Below are 27,289 nucleotides of genomic sequence, written 5' to 3'. Positions count from 1 at the left end.
CTTTGCAGGTGGTTTGAGTTAATTAGCTGATTAGAGTGTGGTACCAGGTGCCATCAATTTTGAACCTTTTCACAAGATTCTAATTTTCTGATATGATGAATTTGAGATTTTCATTTGTTGTCATTTGTAATCATCAAAATTAAACGAAATAAACGTTTGAAATATATGAGTTTGTATGTAATGTATGAATATAATATACAAGTTTCACTTTTTAAATGGAATTACTGAAATCAATCTACTTTTTCATGATATTCTAATTTTATGACCAGCACCTGTATATCAATACAGTTAAAATAAAACAAACTCAGAATAGATTCAAAATAATAATAATGGAGGTATTAAAAATAAAAACAAGGAAGTGCAACAATAAATTGCTTAGTTACTAATGCAGAATGTTAATCCTTTGGGGACCTCAGCAAGTAAAAAACAAAAAGTAGAGTAAAGAAATTCCCAATTAGCTGTTTTAGTCGTCCATGACCAACAGACCAGCCAACCCAAAAAAAAAAAGAATAAATAGAAACAGCGTGGAAAACCATGGCATTTGGAGAAATGCCAGCCTGCAGCTAACAGAAGCGAGTATGGGTTTTATGGTCATGCTGGCTCAATTGAAAATTTCCTGTTTTTTGACCATTTTCAATTGAATGCTGACCCGCAGGTCAACATGGAAAGATTTTATGAGGTTTTCACTGCATTGAAGTAAAGTTAAAAAATGTGAGCAGCCATCTGCTTTGAAAATCATCCCATGTTATCACTTCATTGGACAAATAGAGATGTATGTTTTTATGAAGTGAAGAGTTGCTTCTAATGTATGGGTCCCTATGAGACTTGGTTCAATACTCTGCTGTGGAAAAATATTGGAGTAAAGGTCAGAACATAAGTCCTTCTGTGATTTCTAAGTGTAACGAAACAGAATTGTATTTCTGTTGGATGACATGTTTTTAGATCAACAAACTGAATTATGGTTAGACATTTTAGGGGGAAAAGGTAGCACAGGAGAATTATTTGGTCAAAAGTAAATAAAAATGCCTACATTTTTCCTCATTCAATATTTACTCTCTTTGTTTTGCATCAGATATTTTGTCCTCAGTAAATAATTTCCTTCAAACCAAAGACATTGTGTTTGCTGGTACTTTACCTTCCAAATCAAATTTTCAACAAGTCTATCATAAAAAAAACAGACTTAATTGATTTGTATGTTTGTTTTCCTTCCCCATACTGTTTACAGCATTTTTCACTTGAAAAAAGGGGACATGCACTGAAAAACAGAGCAATGAGTATCTAATTCATCACTCTTTGCATGACTCGCCGGGGCCAGTTTAATTTATTTTCACTTCCCCACTTTGAAAACTGTTGGCTCAGGCTATTCTAACATATTCATAAATCTTCTGAGATAGCCTCATGGCTCTTCCAAGATAGGCTCTTGAGGAAACTGAAGAAAAAGAGAAGCATGCAGTGGATATTGAAAGGGGCAAATTAGTTTGCTTTTGTTTTGGCGCTAATTTATGACAGTCATATTGAAGGCGATAAGGCCCTCACAGAGTAATGGCTTGTGTGGGGCCTTTTATCTTTCTTTAGTGGAGTAAATATATATAACCTGCTTGCAAATTTCCATCTTTGGTACATATTTATTTATTAGTGCTGGTTTAAAATTATTTTAAAAAACTGTAATAAACCAAAAGTTCTTTTGTTATTATTTTAAAAGTAATCACTAATACTTACTGATTGAACACATGGAACAAAATTAGCCCTACGCCTTGTAAAAGAATATAAAAATGAGACTACTTTCTCTATAGCACCTGAAACATCCTTTGTTATAAAGGGTTTAAGTAACCCATGAAAATCTGGACCATTTAACTATCTGCTAATTCCCTCTTTCATTTAATTCTCTGTCTTCAATAAGCTATTTTTACTTCCAAGTCTCAAGGGGGGAGGCTGAAAGTGAGAATCCAGCCAAATGCAATAGCATCAGGTTTCTAAGCTTTAGCCTGGAGAAAGGACAAACAAAATAAAGAAGAATTAATGTGGGAGACTTAAAAGTTGATCTAATTCCCAACTGTAGTAAAGCCAAGCAGTGTAAATCTTTTATTTATATCAAACTGAAGAAATGAAACAACCTAGAGTTCTTAAAGAATGTGTTACAATGGATCAAAAGACTATATTATCCATATTTTGCAAGAGCATGAATGTTTAAAAACTGTCTTTAGTTGAATTAGATAATGCTACAAGTCATTGACTGCAGATTCAAATACTAAAGCATGCTAGGCTCTCAATGCATGTCTATTAATAAGTGTTCACAATGCATACTGTAATACTACATAACTGTTAAGAATGTTGACTATCCCAAGATGTAAGACTAAAACTTTCTAATGAAATGTTTCATGTTGAACAGATAAAGCCTACCCAAATTATATTACACATGAGTTTTAGTTGTTGAAAGGAAAATAAATGGGGTGGGAAGTGGGTTAGAGAGGGGGAGCAGTAAAAAAAAAAAAGAAAACTGAATTTAGGCTTTGATAGGTAGCTCTCTTGATGTCAGAAACCACTACGACATTCTAATCTAAATCTAAGTGAAAGCAAAGGGAACATCCAGGGAGTGTCATATCCGCAGTGTGTTATCTGTGGCTCACAGCACCACCGAGTCACAATAAGAAGACCACGGGGGTGAGAATGGAGGGAAAACATTCCACTTTTTTAAAAATGTAGTTATTTAAAGAGAAGGACTCTAAAACGTCTCAAAAAAGCAACTACATTCACGAGATTACTCACGTCTTTCCTGGTAATTTAAATTGCTGTATCAGACATTTCTAAACCTAATCCCAAGACAACAAATCAGAGAAAAGGAAAATAATAAAGAATGATTATAGGTTTGTAATCAGTTTCTTTTTTAAATATATTTTCTAACACAGTTTTACAGTCACACATTAGCCTTGAGGTAGATAAACCCTGACATGGGAATAAAAAATAATAATAAACCAGCAAAAAAAAGGCACAAATAAAAGTTTAATTAGAGGAATGAAATGAAGTGTGTTTTCTATTACTGCATCCGTGCTGTAACTCATGTGGTTCTCCATACTAATATGATCATCCTATTTTATTCATAAGCGATTAAACAAAAGACTTGATAGATTATATTTTAGACATTTTTTTTGCTTGGTGTAAAGGGTAAACCAAAGTATTTGTCAAAAATATGTTTTACAATGATTTGCAGGTTTTACATTTGATGAAACATAACTAAAGCATATAGCTGCATGTTGCTAAAAGGCGGCCAAACTGTTTACAGTCACCACGGGAACCAAGGCTGATCATGGTAAAAGTGTGGCTCTATGTATTGACAAGAAAAATACATTTATGTCTTGTGCAGTCCCCATGGACTAAATAATAAACAAAGACCACATAATGAGAAATGCAACTCAATGATAGCCACAATGTGATATTACATGTTTCATACAGTATTTTTATTTATTTATTGTTTTTTTTACTGGTGGAATAATTAAACTACAATTTTTTTATGTTTTTATGTTTTTCTGTAATGCTAATTGAAAAAAAAGAACTGATTTGTCAAATCACTGACCCATGATGTTGTTGAAAAGCTCAGAGCAATAGGATATCAGAAGACAATGTAGCATTTACACAACTTTATTGTTTTAATATTTTTTGAAATTTTAATAGAGGATTTGGTTTAACCTTTTTTTTAATGAAGTAATTATTTAATGTGTTTTTTAATGGTAATACAATTTGTATATAGGCAATTACAATCTAGCAAAGAATAAACAAGTCAAAGTTGTACAATTTGTTGAGAAAATTGAGAAAAGTATTCACTTCATATTCAAAATCTGTTGCTTTCATTCTCAGTTTATTTCATATCTTTACAGCTAATTTATTTTCACCCCAATAAACATCAACAATTTTGAAAGTGTTTGAGTTAACAACAGCTTGCATAAAACACTGTTAAATTTAAAGTACATTATTTTTAGTCTAAATTAGCATTTTTCATTAACCAAATGAAAGTGTTTTTTTTTTTTTTGCTGTTAGATAGTACTGGTGATTATCTGTGATCTTCCACACCAGGCAGATGTGACTCCTCCCCACAGTTTAAATGCCAAAAGTTAGCATTTTAGCTAATTGTCTGGTAAAAGGTCAATAGGCATTTGTAAATGAGACACATGGTGGGTGTTCATTAGAAGTGCTGAGAGCTGCTAGGCCTTATTAGAGAAGCACACAGCCCAGCCAGTGCCATCTCTCTCAGGGGACAGTCTATAAAGACCATTTATGCAGTCTAGTCAACGAGGACGGTGCTGTCAAAGCTGTTATGTTTGTAAAGACCAGTCAGGGGGTGAGGTTTATTTGGTACTGTGTCTTGTATGAACACAATGCAGTCAAGCTGGGACCACAATGAGGGCTACAATTTGTTACAAATTTTGACACATCCAATTTTTCTAAGTATGCTTTGATCAAGGTAAAACATTTAAAGACAAACACTGCTGAGATGGTGCCTTACATTGGCCGGTGTATGTCTCTTTTTAATTAAACAATTGGCTTTCATTTATCTTGAGCCAAATTTGAAACACTTCATTAGTTTAAGTAAAGGCATAGCAGATGAGTCTTTGTAACATGGGACCCACTGCTTTTCTAATGCACAACAACACACTTATGGAGTCTCTGCTAAGTAACATAGCTTGCCAGTGACATTAGAAGCTATTGTAACATGATGTCTTTGTTATTTTCTAAAATGCTGCACCGTATATTAAAGACACCCAAGTAAATTAAGCCCACATTTATTAGTAAATGCTCCTAATTTTACTCCAGTGTATAACTTGGCCAAATAACCAATGCACTTCACAGTATTGATGATGAATGTGGTGTGCCGCTGCTGCTGAGCGTGTTCCGCCTGTTTATTTTTAATGTGCCCTCCACAACAGAATGATATCCACAAGGACTGTCCATTGAGTATTCCAAATTAAGCAACTAAATGTGCTGTTTGTCCTAGAACAACACATAACTCATTATCTATCCAAACAACAAGGCAACATTTAGCTACAACATAGCTGTAAGCATGTATGTATCCAGTCAGTGATTTTAAAATACTCACTTGTTCATATAGTACTTTTCATTTAACAATAGTGACTGCACTATTTTTCTTTTTTTACATAAATAAATAAATATAAATAAATATATATATATATGATTATTTCTTGCGGCTGTTGTTAACCAAAAAAAGGTACACAATAGCAAAAATATATACGAGAGTCACAAGGTGATGGAACCAAGTGTAGAACTTACATAAGGCAACCAATGGCAACCAAAATTTTGTGCTAGGCAACCTATGCAAGTGCTGAAGGGCAGATGATTCAAATACTACAAAATTAAAAGGAAACCGGGGCAATTAATAAAACAGGTCAACTACTGCACAATGGCAAAGAGGAAATTAGTTTAGACAGAACATATACAGACAAACAGAAAAACAAATGAGGGGCATTTAGCAAACAGAACCTAAGTGTGACAAGGGCACAGAGTGAACAGAGGAACAGACTCCTAAATTAAAACAGGAAGTAAAAGTAACCCAAATGCAGAAAATAAAAAAACTGGGTTAAAAAATAAATTCAAAACAGGAAAAAACAAATGTAATGAACATGACAGATCAGAACTGCATTGACTAAAACATACTGAGATCTTCATAAAATCAAACGCTAAAAAACAGTGACAGTAGGCCTTATTTAAATCTGCCTTTCAAAATTGTGTCATTCAGAACCAAAGAATGTGCTTTCATTCACATCAGACCTTTATAATAATACTTGCTAATATTTTTAAACCCATGAAAAGCACTAAATTATGCAGTGACACTGAAGGTTCTTGATAACCTTTTGTGTTCGGAAGTTTTTGGGGATCTGAATTTTAGGAACCACAATGGGGCTCATTAAAGTATCATCAGTAAACTAACAAACTTACAATATTTATGCATCTCAGAATTTGTCTCCTCACAATTTCACTCACTATGCCAATCAGGACATTTTTAAAGAATTTCTTAAAGTAAAAAAAAAAAAAAAAAAAAAAAAAAAAAAAAAAAAATTGGAGGAGAATTTAACTAATTTTAAGTAGAACCAAGGCAATGAGCTGGTTCTTTGCATATTACAAGGGCAGACCTATAATCCTAGAATTGGAATTAATGGCGTTATCTCCTGTTAATTAATTCAGTGAAGAGCAATGTTGATGAGGAGCTAAACATAATCACCAATACATGCTCTGCAGAGACGGTTTCTCACAAGTGGTTTGTTAGCTTTAGTCACATTTTTAATCAAATAATAACAAATCGCTGCTACTGCTGATGACCAAGTCAAACAACTTCTTTCTTATCATTAATTTTGCAAACGCATGGCAGTTGACATTAAAGTCTCAACAAGTAGTTTCTTACAAAGTCCTTGTATGTTTCCATTGTTGTTAGGAAGTGTTTATAATTTTTTTAAAGCATAACTAGCATTTTTTAAAATTTATTTTGGACTGAGATGCAGCCTGTCAAAGCAGAAATCCAAGCTCAAGTATTACCTATTTTGAAACATAACTTTAACTATTTAGTTAACAGATTTCAGATGTGCAAAATGAATAATATATCTTTCTTTTCTATAAACACATTTTCTATTAGATCTGCATGGGCTTTAACTGTTACTACAAACACATAACTAAAGTTTCATTGTTTTTAATTGAATGTCTTTTTACATTTAAAAGACGGCTATTTGAAGGAATCACTGATAGGCCTAAATAATTTGCATGTTTCTATTATCTGCTTGAGTTTGTTAGCTCCTGTTAAGAAAAGAAAAAAAAAACAAGAAGAAGAAGAAGCCTATTTTTACCTTTTACACAAAATTTAGAAAACTAGGACTATTTCTTATATAGGAACAATAAGAAACATAAGAAGCTTTAATGCAAAAAAACTCAGTCCAGTCCAGAACTTGTGATTGCTACGAGTAAAATGTTTCATTTGTGCATATCTATATGTGCAAAAGCTATTTTAAACGTACTTCACAAACACAGTTAGTGCGATCTAAGAGAAATATGTGATTCACAAAGAGAAGGAACAGGAAGTCTAACTGCTACACTTATACCCATGTTAATGACAGGATCAGAACTGTAGGGTGAATTAAATGATTGGAAGTCATTATAAATGTATTTAAGCAGCATAGACCTTAAAAGCTCTCCAGTGCCATGTGAAGTGCCATTAATTTGAAGAGAACTATGATTGTTGAGCAGGTTCCACCATCAGCTGTCTTTCTAATTGATGACAGGAATGATAATTGCTCTCAAAAGAACACATTTTCAGGCAAACTCTCACCATTCATCCATGCACCTTGCACGCCAACATAGTTTGGCCTAAATGTGAAAGCCTCAAGCAGGAACCGACCTGAGCATCTTTGCCTTTCTTTTTGGTTTCCTATTATAATGAAAGAAAGCATCTTTCTCCTGCCTGTCATCTATGAGTAGGGTGACAAACATTCTTCAAAGCGCAGGGCTAATACATTTTATGCATGACAATAAAGCTTATTTTTCCAAAGCCCATAGAGTGCTTTGAGTAAGTGGCGGTCCAGGACCTGCAAGTGTCTTTTTGACAAACCACTTAGGTCTCTGATTTTAGAGGACGAGTAATGATGCACTGAGAAGAACCAGAAGGTGTGGAGATTAAAAATAAGACTGTGGTTCTCGGAGTGGTTTTAATAACTTCTGTACTGCCAATAAATCAAAGAACCAATCACTGCTCTTAAACGTTTGACCACAGTTACAAAGTCTTTTATCATTCTTTTACCCCTGGGTGTCTATGATGGGATGTAATTCTTTCTATTAGTCTAATTATTAGGCTACTTGTGTCAATGTTTAAGACAGGTCTATTTTTATGCAAAAAAAGTGACTAATGATTAAAGGTTTCTACTTGAATCCACTGATGCATGATGAGACAACCTATGAGAGTGATTCACATGTGCATATTGGATACATTTCTTTAAATCAGAGTCTGGCTCTAAAATTAATAAGACAAGCAGTGATTTTTACACTCATTACATCTGCCGCACCTGCAGAGAGACTACTACTTTCTGCTCTGATTAGTTTGCACAGCTGAAGGAACTGTTTTGCATTTAGGCCCGTCTTTGATCAAAGCTTTAAGAAAGACTTAAGAACACAATCACATTAGAACACGAGCAGACATCTATAACCAGAAAATTGTGCTGCAATCCCCCAGAGGGGATTGAGGAGCAAATCTATCCCAAACCCGGCGCCAATTAAAAAGTGCATTGACATTCAATTCCTCAGAAGCCACAAACCATCCCCCCCATCCCCCCAGTTCATGTGACTATAGATCTCCTTTAGTTTGAACACGCTGCTGCCTCGTGACGTCTGACACCTTGAAGAATCATGTGGGTGTACTTGATTTGTTTACCTTGCAGATGAAGCTTGCTCTCGGGGCTCTGCAGGAGGATTGAGCTGACTGAGTCCAGATTGTCATAGCTACTACATCCCAGCGGCCCTGTCCGTGTCTCTGTCACCTGCAAGAGAATTAGGACTCAAATGAAAGCCACATTACAGAAAGAAAGAGGTCATTTTGTGTGTGGGGGTGCAAGTATCTTCTTGTTTAGTGTGTTCATCGAGCAGAAAGCTCTTCCATGTGTTCAGTCATCAGGGTATATAGTGTTTTTCTTAGTAGTTTTCTGGTGCTACGATCCTTTTCTACATGTGTAAAGGACGGATAACAAAACTACCCAGCCATTAACCATGTCAGCTCTTTATTACCCCTGTCAGCATATAATATTAACAGTTATTAGCTGCTTTCTCTTTTTGAGTGACTTAGACCTTCATGTGTGCTAATTGCACTGCATTCACAGTAGTAAATTTACACCCTGTGGCTCGCAGACAAAGAAGCATTGATTGTGCAGTTTTGCCATACATTGTGAAAGGTTCTATAATCTAAGCAATTTTTACACCACTCCTAATGTGAGGACTACACTGACTCAGTCCTAAAAAAGAAGTCTTAATTGCATTTTTAAATAACACCACCTCTCAAGGTGTTTTATTGGAGCAGCTGGTGGCATGGTTCAAGTTGTTTCAAAGATGTAAATTTCTTTGAGTCACTCTAAAAAAGCTTTTGAAGGGATAGTGACCTTCTTTAGGAAGTCTGCTTGTTCTTTCTTCCAACATTTGCACTCCGATTATAACAGTGATTCTGCTTGCTCATTTAGAGGATGCTACTCTAAAATATATTCCTTCCACATTTGAAAACTTTAAGAGGTGCATTTGAAACAAAGGAAAAGCAAATCTTTGCAAAATGCCTTGTAGTGTTTTACTTTAGCAAAGCAACTTCACCAAAATAAAACAATATGTAGTAAAATTATTGTTTTTGCAACAAAGCTTATGTTGAATAAAATAAACATAAATGTCTCATGACAGGCAACTTTGATGTGTCCAAACACAAAAAAGCATAACATTTTACATATAAAATGATCATTACCTTGTGTTTGACACAGATAATGGACCTATTAGTGCCAAAACAACAATACTAAAAATGACTGAACAGAAGAAAAGGGCTTTAAAACGACCACAATCACAATAAAATGTTAAATTTAAAAACTGGCACACAGGAGCAAACAGCATTTAATAAATTGAACTTGACAATGCCATATCTGCTGTTTGCTGCTACACAAGCAGCACATAGTGATTTTATCACAATTTATTCAATTAAAGTGGCTGCATGCTGGGACTGAAAAGTACACTGATGACGCCAGACACAGTGAAACAAACATTAAATCTGCGTGACAGAAACTCAAAATGATAAACTGGAGCAAAGCTCCTCAGCTAGGAAGATTTATTAGCCTACATTGCTTTGGAACTACAACCCCTTTCACATGTAGATTGTGCAGGTAGTGGAGAATAAATTCAAGTCATTCTGCTTAACAAAAATCCATCCACCCACCCATCCATTCTCTTTACCATCTTTTTTGCAGGGTCACAGTGACCTGGTGCCTATCTCCAGTAATCATTAGGTGAGAGACAGAGTACATCCTGGACAGGTTGCAAGTCCATCACAGGCCACATAGAGACAACACACAGTTACCAATTACCTTAACATGCATGTTTTTGGTCTTTGGGAGGAATCTGGAGTACCCTGAGATAACCCACGCACATGGAAAACAAGCAAGCTTGACACAGAAAGGCCTCAATCAGTAGTGAAATCTGTGATCTTCTTGCTGTGAGGCAACAGCTCTAACCACCACTCCACCATGCTGCTAAGTACCATGTTTTGTTAAGATTTTTTCTTACTTTACATTGGATATTAACATCAAATGTTCTCCTAAAAGCAACTGTTTGAAGCTTCTGAAAACATTTTAAATCATCCAACTACTTTCACTTGAAATTAATAAAATGTCTTGAAGGTTCAGCTGAGGTGAGAAATTACTCAACTGTCCCAATGAAAATAAATCAAAACATCAAAATAATAAACAAAGAAAATCGCCTCAATGATACCCATTGTGTATGACCTCAGTAACTTTAGTAAGCAACATTTCCCTATCCTCCGTGTGTAAGAGAGAGACTGACTGAGATGCCATTTCTCCTGTCGTTATTGCTGATACTGTACCAGATGGTAGTCTGACAAGCAAGAAATTAGACAGATGTATATCTTACCCTTGGCAGAAGGCTATTGGGGGAAGGGGTGTAGGAGAACTGTGTAATCATAGCAGTCAATCATTTCATTATTGAATAAATCTTTCAATATTAATTTATATGATCTACTGGAACACAACAAAGGTGGGATAAAATGGCTGCACCTATTTCCCAACATATTTCTGTTAGGGATTTTGTCAATACAGTATAATGGATGTACCTTTTCTCTAGCTTAAGACTGATGAGTTGGCTGCTTCACAGCAAAACTGGAAATAAATTACTGAGTTTTTTGCTGACCACAATGAAAAGGTGGAACAAGAAATCACTTATAAAGGCTTTGTAACAGTGACTTTAGTTTTTAATGGAATACTTACAACTTAAGCACAAAACTAACTTCTTAGTTGTAGCAGTAACAATGGCATAAAAGGGCTGTGTTGGAACTTTGTGTCAATCTTCATGTCTTTATTTCCACTTCTTATACACTGAACATATAAGAGAATAGTAGTTATTCTGAAACCTGGGTACATCTGTACACACAAAATATGACTACTTTTTAATGCTTTTTAAGCTTAGGTTTGCAAAGTTTGAACCAGCTCCACTCTGCAATCATTTCTCATAGAAAACATTTTTTTGGTAATGAGCCCATTGTTGCAGTTTTCATCAACCTCGTCAATATATTTTTAGGATCAGCTGACTACCAGACTTTGGAATGCACTTCATGGACTTGCATAAGATGTACACGCAGACGGATTTCAGAGCAACACTTGTAAATCACAAAAATCTTATATTTTGGTGTTGACTGATTCATGGTGCTCTTCTCAACCATTTTGCTAAAATCAACACCAAAAGAATTTCTGTCTTTGGAAAAGTGAGAAGCCTGGCACATATTGGCTTGTAGTTTGTCAGAAGAGGTAAATAGAAGAACAAAGAAATTCCCTTTTCAGTTACTTATATAAAAAAATCATGTACATATACATCAATCACACAGATATTTTGCTTTAAGAATTGCTATTCCAAATTAAGAGCAAACATAGTCAGCTTTAGGGATTAAGGACTGACCATTGTAATCTGAATGACTTTAGAAGAGCACAGTACTTGTCTTCTTCTCTAACACTCCATAAGAGTGCGGTACATGAGATTATGAAAATGGAGTTTAATGTAATAAAAAGAAAAAGGAGCAATCAAAGGACTGAAGTGGGCCAAGGGGGACTTAAAGGATTTGGATTATTAAGCAGAACACAACAGCAGAATCCCACCAGGGTCCTCGAATGTATCACAGCCCACAGTCAAAAATCAACGTTCTGGAACGTTTTGTCTTATTGTCATCTGTCATCAAGAGAATCATCTACTCAAGTAAACAAGAGATGATGCACACAAGATCCCAAGTTTCTTCTGCTTCTGTTTTAAACACCCTATTCCCTAAACCTAAAATGTTGAAAAACTAAGTTTCCCTATTTAAGCAAACTATTTAATTAAAAATACAATTTCCATTCTGGAAGCACACATACAATGCAGCTGGAGTGGGAGCATATGTGGGCACTGGATGTTTTACTGTGTGAAAATATATTGCTTATGTCTATGAACATGAATCCCAAATGAGTTTTTTTTTCAGTTATTGCTTAATCCATGTCTATGTGTGACAGCCAAACATTTTGACCTCAAGCTCAATTTTTGGTTGCATGTTTTAATCTCAAGCAATACATGAATTACAAAAAGTAAATAAATCAGTTAATTAGTATAGAATTCATCTTTCTTCATTTTGACTGGAAGTGGCCTTCTTGACTTGGTCTAATTAGGCATAAAACAAACAACATCCACTGCATACTTAACAGTCAAATTATTTACTAGTTTTTAGCACATATGTATTTTCAATTCACTTCTAAAGCTTACCTCACAAATGTGTGTACTTTTAGTAATTAAAAGTTTATTTTAGTATTTAAGGCTTATAAAATACAAAAAGAAAGTTAAAATGGCACACACACGCTAGCTCATGAGACATGAACAACACAAAGAACAACCAATTTGATGGAGATTAGCCTAATTGCATAAAAGAAAAAACAAAACAAAACATTATTCTTGCGCACTATGGATTATTAAAACAAAAACAAACAAGTAAATAAACAAACAAAAATGTAAAGAAAATAAATTCTATATATTTTCATAACAGTGTACAAATCAGTAAATATAAAAATGTCTGATCGCAATTTATCAAATTTAAGACCAGCTATCCATCCATCCACCCTTCCATGTAAATATTTCCATGAATACCACCTTTGAATATGTGCTCAGTGTTTCAGTGTGCATCAACCCAAAACAAACAAAGTTAATTATACCAGCTCACGGAGAACTCATTATTTCGACAAGTTTCCTTGATCTTGTCATGCGAGAAGTGTGTTCTCACTTCTTATTTTCAAAATACACTCAAGGGTCTGTATTCTCTGAAACCAAACCTCACACAATACAATGCGTCTAAGTTGCTTTCATACTTGAAAGACCGAAGAGAATTAAAAAGCTGGTTGGAAGCCATGCGAGATAACAAAAACAAAGGATAAAGGCACTAAGATGGGTGAGTGGAACTGGGAGGAATACTGTAAGGTTCAACTGTCTTCATTACACATCTCCTCTGCTGAGCCTTAGTAATCTGCCCATCACCTGCCATTTTCTTAATGACTTTCTATTTATGGCTACATAGACATGAAAAGACTTGCTTCTCAGTAGTTCTCTATCCCTAGCTGCCGAAAGTCTCTGAGGACATTTTTTTTCTCCTAAATTCATAAATAGTGCATATGACTCTGGTGGTCCTGCAAGTCCCACTAGAGGGGTTTGGTGAGGTGGGGTTGAGATGGAGGGGAAAAGATGAGAAAACTAAATTTTATGTGAAGCAGCACATTTTTTCGTATGAAGTTCTTTCAACATATCTTTAATTGATAGAGAGAAAATTATCTGCTTTCTAATTATAACCGTGGCACCTTCAAGTGTTGCCACCAAAGCAACACTGCATATAAAATCTGTCATGCTTTTGGCAAATGCAAATTAGACACAAATTGCTCTAAACTTTGCCGTCGACAGAAATCTGGGTCATATTGTTTATGTGTTACATTTCTCACCTAGTATGAGCTTCACACGGCTGGACTATGAAATGGGAGAAAAGATCATTGCATGTGGTTGGCACAGTACCACCACCCACAGCACTGCAGCATCATCAGGAAGCATGCATATTGATTGCTGGTGTAAATCTGCCCAGAGTAACTGTATGAATAGGTGACCTTGTGGTGGATGCAGTAAGCACACCTCCCCAGTGGGAAAGCACACGTACTCGTGCACACATCACGCATGGATGAAAACTGTATATGCACTCAGACACACAAGTCATGTGCACATTTATACGTCCATGATAGTACACATGCACACACATACACAGTTAATTCCTCATCATACCTCTTCCTGCATAATCACACATTCCTGCAGGAAGACACTCAGTCGTAAAATTGACATTTTCTTTCCATTACAACACTCCATTGGGTATCTTATTTCATTCTTAAATGGCCCTACCAACTGGAATCCTAGCTTGAAGCATTCAACTTCTGCCATAGAAAGACAACAACTTCATGTCATTTATTTCCATCAGCAAGGAATAATATTGTTCACAGTAGGAAAGGACCTGTCTTTATATATACATTAACATACATTAGTGGTTGCCCATTATGGGCTTTTCAGTGATTGATGTTAATGTCAATCATTTGAAATCAGAACAGCAGATGGCTAATTGACAGTATAAACCCTATTTTGGTGTTTGTTTATTTTTGGCCTGCAACCAGAACAGCTTGCTGCTGATATACCTTACACTCTAGAAAGAAAAAAAATGGTAATTGAAAAAATTGGGGCAAAGGACTAAAGAGATAATTTAGATCTTCTGAAGTGGGGTTTTGCAAAAAAAGATTATAAACAAGTAATATTTTACCTATTGTACATAGCTCTGTGAATTACCTCAGTTTGTAAAAAAAAGAATAGATTTGTTATTACTGGAGTGATAAGCTAATAGCTAGTCTGAGCAGGGCCAAAATCATAGTAGATCACTGCCATCTTAAAAAAACATACAGACATCCATCCATCCATTTTTGCAGGGTCACAGGGAGCTGGTGCCTGTCTCCAGCAGTCACTGTGCGAGAGGCAGGTTACAGCCAGGACAGGTCACAAGTCCATCACAGAACAAACAAAAAACTCTTAATATTTCATAAATATGAAACACTGTTTTATACTGTAAACCTTTACACTACTGTCAATTTTGCATTACTCAGTTTTTCTGGCTAAAATAAAATATGACTTCCACGTGCTGCACTGAAAGTGCTATAGCTAGCTGCTGCTGCCCAATTTGCTTTCCCAAATAACAATAGAATCCTACAGGAATACGCATATAATGTATAACTGATGGTGGCATAATAGTTTTAAAATACCTGTCACAGTTGGAGTTGTTTTAAGATGGCAGCAATCCACTTTGGTTTTGGCTCCACTTGGACTAAATTTTTACTTTTCTAAACTGAGGTCCTTCAAAATGCTCTTTACAACAGAAAATATGATAATTTTTCCATAACTCCTCCATTGAATCCAACTTCAAAAAATCTGAATGATCACTTTTAGTGTGACAGTCAATAGGATGGATAACATAGGGCTCAAAACCTTTCAAGCACCCTACCAGCATTTAAAAAACTAAACCTTATCATTTCCCTTGGTAGTTATGACACAGTTAATAAAAAAAATAAAAAGGTAGCATAATATTCTGGTTGAGTGCTCCTTTCATAAAGTCACCCTAGTCGCAAGAAGAATTGTTTGATTGACACAAGGGTGCAGAGTCACGCATAACAACAATGTGATGCCCGCAGATGTGCTTATCTGTTAATTGGCCTAATATGTTCCTGGCCTATTCCAGTTTTTAACAAAGGGAAATAAATGGTATAATTATTTGAGCAACCAACTAATTGGTCTACCTCTAAATCAACAAATCTTAGTCATTTAATATAAACGTGTGTTCAGATTTGTGAGGTCCTCTGTCACTAAATATGACAAATTAAATGTCCAAGTAAACATACTTTCATTTCTCAAAAACTAAAATATATACTTATGGGAAACAGGCACCACTATGCTGTAATATCTTATTGAACAGTAACTTCAGGCTAAAGTGTTGTTTGTTTGTCTGGTTCTAAACATGCTTGTGTACAGATATCAAGAAAGAAAATAATAAAAAATAGAGATGACAATGTCAAACTAATCTTAGTTTAATCCTTGTAATTAATATAATTTTTCAACTATTTTAAGATGAAATGTTCATTCCAATAAAGCAGCCCCTGTGCACTCAGTCAGTCATTAAGTCAGTCCATTAAGTTGAAAGCAGCTGGATATAGAGTAGTCTGCAAAGAGAACGTGGACATTTTAGGAAGCAACCCACTTCTGTCCAAAGCACATCTCATTTTTAACACTCTGGCCATTACAGATTATTAGAGACGTTTATTTCATGGTAAAATGAGTGCTCCTTAGTCATCAATTTCATATTCCACCTAGGTACCGTTATATGATGTGCTTTCTGTATTCTATCCATTTCTGCTTGCACAGCATGTTTAACCTGTTGGAGTCCAATAACAATCAAACAATTGTTTGTATTTCTCTTTGATGAAAAAAATCATTTGCGTTTCTAATGAGGAAGATTAGTAAGAGATTCTGCACAGATGTCTGATGTCATCAAAGACTGATTGTTGCACACCCTGCTGGCTGTCCTGATGTTCATACTGCTCTGCTGCCTCATTAGTAGTCAGATAAAGACAGTTAATCAAGTAAAGCTTGAAAAATTGTTTTATTTTAATTAACAACTTACATTTTGATTTAAAATACTGAATATGCTTCCTATGATTTTGATTCATATAAAATAAAACAATCCATTCTAGCTATACTATTTGAAGAAATATTTCTTGACTTTTTTTTTATTTTTATACCACTTTTCTTGAGTCAGCAGCTTGTGCACTTCAATATAAACCTAAAAACTAACTAGTCTGTTTTATTGTATTTGAACAACTAATTTCATTTTCTCATAGCTGTCAAATTTACAAGTTTGTATAGTACACATTTCTTTACCTATTTTAATATTAGGCAAATACTGTACATATTGGCATTACAAAAGGAGTGTAACAAGTCACAGGCCATCACTATCCAAGTTGTGTGCTGTCTATCACAATGCATAACAATATTAGACTTATTAATGAGTCTACGTGTTGTACACTCTAACTTTGCCAAATCCTTTTTGTTTCTTTTATCTTGCTTTTCTGAACGGTCCTTTTGCGTAGTTTGTTTTGTGTATGTTTTGGCGTTTCCACTGGGAATGTCGCTAAGCAATGCTCTGCATTTCTTCAACTACCATAGCATTTTATGCAGTCTCATTTTTAAACTTTTAATCAACTAATAATTCCCATGATAATCCACGTTGTGGTATGCAACTCTGAAGAGGAATAAGCTGGATAAGAAAATGGACGGATGGATGGACGGATGGATGTGTTACACAAATGAATGGAAGTCAACACAGTGTCCTAACAAAGATAGAAATAAGAAGTTGTATGAATTTTTTTCCTTGGGATGAAGCATAGTTTGCCATGGCCTTGTTTACATAGCCAAGGCCTTCCTAAAAATGACACAATCTGGTTGGTAGTTTACATTCCTACTAAACCCCAGTGTATTGTTCAGCATTATTGGTGCCTTCACAGATGCAAAAGTTACTCGTGCATTATAGTGTACTAAAATACCCCACTTCATCACAGACCAGCTTTTGAACTGTAAACTGATAACAAGCCAGATGGTGCCTCTCTTGTGTTATTATGACACAATTGCTGGTTTCTACACCTGACATTTGGTTCAGGTTGATAGTTATTACTGATGTAAAGTTATATTTTATGAAAAAAGGCATAGAAATTCCAGTGTATAAAGTGGAGAGAAAAATAGATCTTCAGCAGTGTTATTCAATGCCTCAGTGGGTTTGCATTTTGGTCTCTGCCTACACTCATTTCTGGACATAGCAATTATTATTTATTTTTTATCTTTTAATGCAGGAACAATAAGTTGAAAATGCAATGTTTATTGTCATATAAAAATATATGTTTAAAAAGTTTATGCATGTGTTACAAGTTCCTCATAGTACTGGGCTGACTTCAACCTTGTTTACTTGCAGACAGGAAATGTCTGAAACATTTCTGTTATATCGACCTACGTTTTTTTGTTTTTTTTTAATCGTGATTTCAAGTTTGCACTCCAAAGCAGCTTTCACAGCCATACTGAATCAATATTGGAGGAGCAAAGCCCTTGTTCTCTGTGTTTATAGATCCATGCCTTCTGATGGACTTTGCCTCCTCTGCACATTCTGATCACTGTCTGTCTGCTTCCAACGTGACCAGAGAGCTGGAATTTCTCTTGCTTTTATTTTTAGTTGAGACATACAAGAATACAGTTCAGCCACAGGCTATTTTGGGTGCTATAGAATATCTGAAAAATATAAATAACTCACAAGCTCAAAAGTATTTAAATACATTAGTAGATGCTGCTACTAATGCAATTAAATGTATTGTGTATTTTATATTTTCACTAAACACATTGCCTATATACCGTCTAAACACTATTATTTACATTATCTTGCTGATCAACATATACAAAGTTCAGCTTTAAGTTGAAGTAAAAACTAATATGACAGCTGACATAACACTGCAGTTTCAGAGTATTTTTTTTTCCTTTTTAGCTAAACATTATTCACTGTTTTCACATCCCCTCAAGCTACTAATATTTGATATTTTTTTATAAATGTTTGGTTGTGTTTATGTATTGCTAATTGACAGCATAGTCAGTATCAGATTTATTTGTCCTTCACCATGTTTGACACATCAGAGAATAAAATGTAATCATCAGACCAGTCTAGAATTAATAAAACAAAGATTAAATAAATAACCTAAAATTTTATTATTAAAAATAAAGTCCATAGAGCAGCTTAAGGGACTGAATTCATGAGCCTCACAGCCTAAGGGAAGAAGCTGATTCTTAGTCTTGTTGTCCGAGCTCTGAGGCTGCAGAACCTTCTGCCTGAGGGAAGGAGGGGGTGAATAGTTCATGAGCTGGGCGGGTGGGGTCTATCATATTGTTCTTTGCTCTGGTTTTTAATCTGCTGATTTAAATGTCCTCTGGTGAAAAGAGGCTGCTATTCGTCCTGTTTTGAGCTGATCTAATCACCTTTTGCAGCATAGAAACAGAAAGTAAATCAACGTTTACTTTGTGTCAAATAAATGTTTAGTAACTTAGGTAAAACGCCTGCAAAGGAGCAATTTAAAGACTTTTGATGTAACATAGCCAAAAATAATGACAATATTTGAAGTAAAACATTTTAAGAGTTTAAGATATGGATTAAAAATTAATTTCACCTAGGCTGAAAGTCTTCTCAGTGTTTGGTGATAAAGGTTTTAAAATTTGAAATAAAAAAATTACTGAGCAATAACATTCTAATTGTAATAATATGATTTCCCCTCAGTGATTAAGAAAGTACCATGAGGGACATTTAAATAAATCACAAATAAAATAGAAATAAATGCATAAAATCAGTTATAATATATCTAAAAAAGATCAATATAGCTTACACACAAAAAGCATAATTCCAAAAGTGTTGAAGTCAATCTGAAAAAAGCTATCACGATGAATGCTGAAGCTTGTAACAGAAAAAAAGGTGCATCTTCTTTTTAACTCTGCATTGCATCAACAAAGAAAAAACAAAATAAAATACAAAAGCTTGCCATCCTTTTTAAATTCCCTCCACCTACACCACTGTTACTCCAGACAGATCAAATCTACTGCCCTCATATTTTAATATCTTTTCTTTTTGTGCTCTTACTTCATTGTTAGAGGAGCGGGAGACTTCCATTGTGTGCTTCAAAGAACTCATTACCAAATTTCAGAGGACAAAGAAAAAAAAAACTGACAGGCAAAATCTAGCTTACTAACTCACTGATGTATTTTCTAAGCTCACACAAAACCCCTACTTTCCACACATATGTTCTAGCTCCATCAGATTTGATAAGACGGCCTGCAGTCCACGCTGCTTTGCAGTGACATGTGCGTCAGTGCGTGCGCTCCATCGAGGCTCTGTCCGCTCAACACCACTAGCATTGCTCTCCCCATAAACTGACTCAGCAGCATCCCCTGTCAGGCCTGCTTAATTTTGTCATGCTTGACTTCCTGCTACCTGAAGTCTCATCTGCCAAAGCCGCTTAATCCACTTGTCACTCACAACAACAAAAAGCTTGCAAGGTGCTCCTTAAATGAAGACAGGGTTGTGGTGATTTGGAGGGGTACGGAAGGCGTGCAGACACCTGACAGATATACAGCATTGTGCAAAAGTTTTACTGCCCTTCCACAGTTTTTTTTTTTTTTTATACTTTGCTTCTGATGAGCCAGACTTTGTTGTAATAAGTTAAAGTTGTCTTGATTGATGTTTCTTCAACCTGTTCAAAGTTTTTTCTTCAACTATTTTTAGGCATGTTCTTGTACCTGATAATGACAACATGTGGTGCAATGTTTGCTTAAAGAAAATGATTAAAATTGGTCAAGCATCTACAGTGTTATGTAATTTTGTCAAAGTGACCTGTGGAAGAACAGCACAGAGTGAAAATATTTGTCATTCCCCGTGAAAGTTTTGTTACAGTGAATATACTTTGCCTATCCTTTTTTTGTTTGATATATTTAAAAAAAATGCATTTCATTGATGAAACAACTGCCAAACCTTCCAGAAAGAGTTTTAAGGTAAATGTATGATAAGTGACAAGGCAAAATGAAACAATTAGTCTTGGGGATGTTTGTTGAATTTCAGAGCAGATCCTAGTTAAATTGAGCTTTCATGGATCTCTGTCATTTGTCTGTGTCCAATATGCCTCCAGGTTGTCTACACTCCTGTTGATTTGCTCTGTTTGGTCAAAGTGCCTTCAGGTGGCTACAGGCGTTCAAACAAATGAGACAAAACAAAAATCCTTGACAAATTGATAGACTTGCATTACTGACAACACAATTTAATGTTACTCAGATTAGACATTATTGTATTCATATTATAATAGTTTTTTTTTTTTCATTTGCTAATATGCTTCTTTGCACCATGTCATTTATATGAATGAAACTTCCATGATGATTGCCCCCATATCAATGACACTGAGATAATATTTAGCTGTGTCAAATTAATGCTTAACTCAGATGTAAAAATATGTTCATTTTCATCTATGCTGATAAAAAAGAAATCCATGGAGATTGTTCATCAAGGTCCCATTCTATGCTTATCAGATTGAAATGTCCCTAATATTTACAAGTGGAGATCTTCTGTTGCAGATTTAAAAGTCCTATATTTGTTGTGTGGCATTCCAATTACAATTTTTTTGTGTGAAAAATACATGTATGATTTCAGATGCATAGAAACTTAGAACATTTACAATAATTACAACTAGATGGACTTTAAACTAACTACAATGGCTTGTTTAAAGTAAGTGTCATTTCTACTGTAGGCGGGTTCAACAATTATCCATTAGGTTAAGATGACTAAGGCTTGCTGATTCTCCATGTAAGAACAAGAGTTCAATAGCATTTTGGCCTTGTATGTGACCTCTAAATCTTCTCTAAGAAGAGAAAAATGATTGTGCAATCAAATTTTTTTTTCTTCCTGTCCATTTTAATGTTTTTATAAAGGGATGTTTTTACTTTCTACCCAAAGGACAGCCGTGATTTTCTTTTACCAAAGCAGGACGTCAATACTTATAATAGGACAAATATTAAAAAGGAAAAAGAAGAAAAACGTTTTGGAGCAGGGAGGTACATGTAAATTCTGAAAAGCAAACTTGTTAATCAAGTTAACATCATTTGAAACAATGCATTTGAGAGATAGCTCTGCACACTCATGCTTACTTCCATGTTATTGATATATTTAGTTGTTTATTTGATTGATTGTGTGTTCGATGGTAATTGCTGTGCATCCACTGCCGGGAAAATGTTGTGCATATGAACAAGGTCACAACAGACAAGGAACATTGTCCTGGATCCCTGTGCAAATAATATTTACCAGTTATACAAGCATGAAAGAAATATAGTTCTGATTAATAAAGGTTTGCACTGGTTTTTAGTGATTAAATCTCAATATATTTTTGGAACTCAACTTTGATGATGATAGAATGTAGCTTAAATTTATCTTCAAAGGGAATAGTCTTTATTTTAAAAAGTAATTTTCAGTGATATTTAAGTTGGTTGAAAGCTGCACTAAATGCTGTGTAACATTTTTTTTAAATTACCTAATAATCTGTGTGATGTGATTACATTCACTGTAATCACTCATAAAGTTGAGAGAAATAATCAGTTTGATGGAGCTGTTTGTTTCTGAGTTCATATTGAACAAAAACCTGTACAACATTAGTCCAAACTCATATGGCTTCCCTTCTTTGGGTGAAGCAGAAATCAGTGCTTGGCTTAATTACTCAAACACAGCCACAAGAGAGGGATATTTCCAAACTTTGGCCTATTTGGTTTTGCTAGATGTTATTTATATGTTAGAGTTGCTGCTCCCAGCTTCGACTCCTCAGTGTCTATGGACAAATCAGTGTGTGAATGACTGCAGTGGAAAAAACAGTGGCAGTCACAGCTCTAACAGAAATACTGTAGGAAAGTGTTTCATCTAAGTAGCTATGATTCTACTTTGTCTGCAAGCTCTTTCTTTATTATACCTGCTACAGTATGCCACTAGTGTAATGTGTGTTAAGATATCTATATGAAAACTATAATATCTGACCCAATTTTATCATACACATGTTTATTGATGTCTAATTTATGTGTGTGTCTGTTTTTTACTTTATTCGTAAGATGTACCATCTGTCAGCAGTGGCAGTGAAACGTGTTTATCTAAGTGGCAGAACACTCAGATAAACGGATTTATGTGGAAGACTGTCACAATGTTCTGGCCAGCAATCGCCTAATAACTGCGTTCTCTCATTAGTAAACATGCAAGTAACACGGTGCAGTGTACTGTGCAGGAAAGCTGGGTGTAATAAATGTCTTCCAGGAAAGACCTGAACTGACAGTACAAACGGTTAAAGACATTTCTCTACACTGCTTTCTGTTCTTGCACAGTTTTCGACAACTTTTAAGAAACACAAATGAAAGTAGTATCCCTTGCATATCACCTGCCACCTTGCATGCTACAGTTTTAAACTAAGTTCTTGGATAACTTGTTAGTGATCAAAGTATGTGTTGGGGATAACTCTCAGCTACTATTGTACAATATTTTTAATTCAATGTTGGTAAAATTGACAGACTGATAGCCGTTTTTGTGTTGGCAAAGGTCAATTACAAGTGGTCAAATTAAATCAGGTTGACTCCAAAATAAAAAGGTTTTGTGAGTTTCAATAAAATCCATCCAGTTGATTATGACATATTTTGCAGACAGACAGACACCTGCACATACTCATACACAGACATAAGCAAGTACATGATTGTCTACATTTCATAGTGGTAGGCAATAATTAGTAAAGCCAAAATTGTTTGTCAGGATACAATAAATTATGTTCAATATTTATGATTTTAAATGTGATATGTAACAAATAAAATGTCTTTATTACAAGTTGTCTGGTTAGTGCATTGTGACTAAATATACAGTGGGCATACCCATTAACAGTACATTCTGTTTTTATTTTTAATTATTGCAACTACACAAATTATCGAAAGAATGTGCTTTTACGTGCATATTAAAAAATATACCAACCTTGATGGCATTGGTGGAGATCTGGATCTCATGCAGCTTTCTCATTGTACCATCACGATCAATGAAGTAGGACGAGGCCAGTTGATGGAGGGCTTCTACATTCTGGGTAGCATTTGCAAGCTTTCGGTCCAGCTTGTTCTTGGCCAGATACATAGTCAGCGCCTCCTCCCCTACAGGTATTAAAAAGACAGTAATTTGATCAGCAGTATTCATTTTGTGTTTTTGAGAGAAAAAAAGATAACTATTCAAGGTCTCAGTAAATTAAATCATTCCTATGTGTGAATGTGCACTAAACAAATAATGTGAGAGTGCTGCAGATATTTTCTTTGTAAAAGTTGTTCAATTCAGTCTTATCTAACCTGCCAACGAGTTCAAAACATAATGGATAAGTATGAAGAGTGAATACCAAGGCAAGCAGTTTTATCTTGAGAAACTGGATGCCCCAGTTTTCCAGGAACAGCTTCCATATTTGCTGCTTTATCCTTCACTGGCACCGTCCCCAGACATGTCCCTGGATTTACCCCTATTGAGATTGCATTATTTCCAAAAGAGTTCTGGTGAGATAGATTTTTCTTCCACAATATTAAAAGGAGTTTTATCCTGCAGAAGACCATTATAATCATGTGTTTTACTGTTTTATTGTATTTTATTTTACTTCACCCAATGAAGTATAAAGACATATAACGTGCAAACATACAAACATAATGTAGCACTATGAATTCTACATTTTGATTTGGTTTGGAAAACTAAATTTTCAAAATAAATTAATTTTAAAAAACAATAAAAAAATGAAATTTCAGCACAGACTTTGCTGAATACAGCGTAAGGATCAAATATCTCAAATTCAGCCGTCTACAAGTGGAATGCATATACTTTTTTGGTATTGTAGCATTTTGTTACATGAGCCTGGATTACTGTTAGTCACTGGTTTACATTCAAAGTGCCTAAAATTACTCATGTAAATGGTTCAATGACTTTGAAAGTCCTGAGTCATCTCTTTCTTTTCTATTTAACCCATTATCCAGACAAGACCAGTAACGATTAAATGAATAAGTATTTGGTCATGAAGAAAATAAAATGACAGCCCCTTTTTGCATTTAGAAAATTAATGCTGTTTGTATCTGGTTGCCATAACAACCTATCAGAACAAAACTAAAGATGACTCATCATGTTTGCAGCCATAATTTCAGCTTCCTGGTGGTTTGGGCCTACATGAAGTCACTACTTGTTTTCTGAAATCAAACTAATACAAATAATAGATAAACAAATAAGGTTAAGTAAATATGCTAAATGGTAAACATTGTTTAAATGGTACAATTGTAGTACCAACAAATAAAGACCTATGACCAACATTGAAATTTGAGAGGTCATAGATAGAAACCCTGAAGATCCTTTTTATTCACCATATGTATGTACATGTTGTACTTTATGTTAAATTTTTACAGATGAGGATTTATATTTATTCAGAGATCCTGACTTTTCAAAAAGTGTCTGTAAAAGGAAGAATATAAACACCATACAACCACTGTTTTTTTCAGATTATATGCTCATTTGTTAACACTATAAAGGGCTTGGAAGCCCAGCGAATACACACGTTAGACCATGTTGCACACCAGTAGATACAGTACATAAAAAAACAGTATACAAGACTTCACACAACCTTGCCTTCAGAAAGGACAAGTAAGGCCAACCATATGTTGGACCTTGTTCAAGAAGATGTCACACAGTTTTGTTGTGCTGTGAATAGTGATTTGACCCCAAGCAAGTCATTGGAATTGGTCGGTTAGCTGTTGGTGACTGTGACTAAAGGCGGGTAAGAATCAGGGCCAACGTCTCATGCCTGGTTAAAACCACTGAAGAGACGAGGACCCATTCTCTGATTCTGCCATGCCAATTCTCCCTCAGGTCATAGTGAAGTTACTCACACACACTTAACTTACACAAATGCAGAAAAAAAATAGTCAAACGTTAAGCCCTTGATCTGCCATATTGTATGTGTATTGCCACTTATTATAGCATACTGTAGTTCTTCCTATGATAAATGTTTTGTGGTTACTGCTGGTGGTCAAACAAATGTGTAACCTACTATATATATATATATATATATATATATATATATATATATATTTGTGTGTGTTTTTATGTATGTAACCAGGTTAAATTCCTGGGCACCACACTGTTGCTGTACCAGAAGTAATAAACATGTATGAAATTTATGTTCATAGCTTAAAGGTATTTAAAAAGCAATGCTCTGTTTACCCTCAAATCATGAAGAGGGTGTGTGTTTGTGTATGTGCAAAGATATCAGGAAAATATGTAGAAAAAAAAAACATCTTTATGCATGCATGTGGAGGTCAGTAATTGCCAGAAGAGCAAATAGGGTTTTAAAGGTAATAGGATGGCTACGAGTGCTCCATTTTCCATAAATGTGTTCTTTGTGGGTCATTTTATGAAGGCCATTAAATTTTATTGCTTGATATTTTCATGCAGAAGAAACATGATAATGCTTTTATAAAGAACAATCCATAAACAAAGACGAACACAGTACATACAAATGGAGAATTAAATTTATTACGATTGATCATTAAACGCATTCAAGCCACTCATTTGTATACATATACAAGAATGAAAGATAATCTTAAAAAGGTGTCCTGTGTTTTCTGGCAGTATGAGTAACTTTCATGAATCTAATTGGTCTATACAAAACTTGGATTTGAACATGAGCAAACAGACAGAACTGTGTTTCTATATTTAGGATTACAGCATGAGAATGATCTTTAAAAAAAATACAACTCTTAGTAAACTTAATTGGATTTCTCTCTTTTTAAACTTGTGTGACCGTCTGTATTCATTCTTTCTCTCTAGGCCATTGCACACAGTCACCAATGGAGTCCAAGGGAAACCAGCAGCTTTTTCACTTGAAGTGGAAAACTGATTTAAATATATGAAATAGAAATAGTAGCAAACAGAAATATATATATATATATATATATATATTATACATTCCTTACAGCTTTAGCAAAATGCAAATGTCTCCTTCACAGTTTATTTTAAAAGCAATAACTTCCCTCAGCATTTATATACAGGCTTGGATGTGCAGTGACACCTTTGGTATTTTAAATTTGTGGACACAGGGAAAGAATCACATTCAGCTGTCTCTGTACATAATGCACTATGGACTATTGTTCTCAATGGCTCTGTTAAGCGCAAATGTCAAACTGTGTTGATGTAGATTCCAGTTTCAGCATCAGTACAGAGTTTAACCGATTCACGGTAGAGACGTCTTTTGTCGGGAAGTCTGAGAAATCATTTCTTTTAACAGCTTTGAGTATCCCACATATGGTTTGCACAAAGTTTGCAGGGAAATCTTACATTTGAAATATACATCCCCCGATACCTCATTTAAAAAATTCACATATGCCATACGTTAGGTTTTAGTTGGGAGGAAGTTAAAGCGTTCAAACGCTGAAATAGCTGCAGGAAGTTATGATAATTGTTTCCCCAAAGGTTTTCAGACTAGACTGACAGTCAGCGTTCAGAGAAAGTAAGTAACAATCCTCTTTTTTTTTCCTAAATACATTTTAGAAATTAACCTGACAAAACAGTATGACATTTGCACATATTGCCAAGAGCTTTAGTTTTAAATTACAATAACTATTCTTATTATTTAATTTGTATGTAAATCAGACAGGATCACGTTGGGCCCTGTGAAACACTTTTTTAAGTCCTTTTTTCTGCCTATGTTTTTTTCTAAATTTATGATTTCATGAATTAAATGTGTTCATATCATAAAACTCGAATGTCAGAGAAACAAAAACAGAAAAAGATGAAGTTCTGGAAAAAATGAGGCACAAT

The 27,289-nt window shown here is 34.8% G+C and overlaps 1 protein-coding gene across 1 annotated transcript in view; it reads right to left on the bottom strand.

Annotated features, from left to right (window-relative positions):
• The window catches only part of brinp1 (bone morphogenetic protein/retinoic acid inducible neural-specific 1), a 123,074-nt gene that overhangs the window by 20,028 nt on the left and 75,757 nt on the right, over positions 1-27,289 (bottom strand). The window contains exons 4-5 of the mRNA XM_017407886.3: positions 23,435-23,604; positions 8,420-8,525 (exon numbers count right to left, since the gene is read on the bottom strand). Coding sequence (XP_017263375.1) covers positions 8,420-8,525; positions 23,435-23,604 — 276 coding nt within the window. The remainder of the gene's footprint in view (positions 1-8,419; positions 8,526-23,434; positions 23,605-27,289) is intronic.

Source organism: Kryptolebias marmoratus, linkage group LG14, assembly GCF_001649575.2.
Source record: "Kryptolebias marmoratus isolate JLee-2015 linkage group LG14, ASM164957v2, whole genome shotgun sequence".
Lineage (NCBI taxonomy): Eukaryota > Metazoa > Chordata > Actinopteri > Cyprinodontiformes > Rivulidae > Kryptolebias > Kryptolebias marmoratus.
Note: the sequence above shows the minus strand (reverse complement) of the source record. Positions and strands in the feature narration are given on the sequence as shown.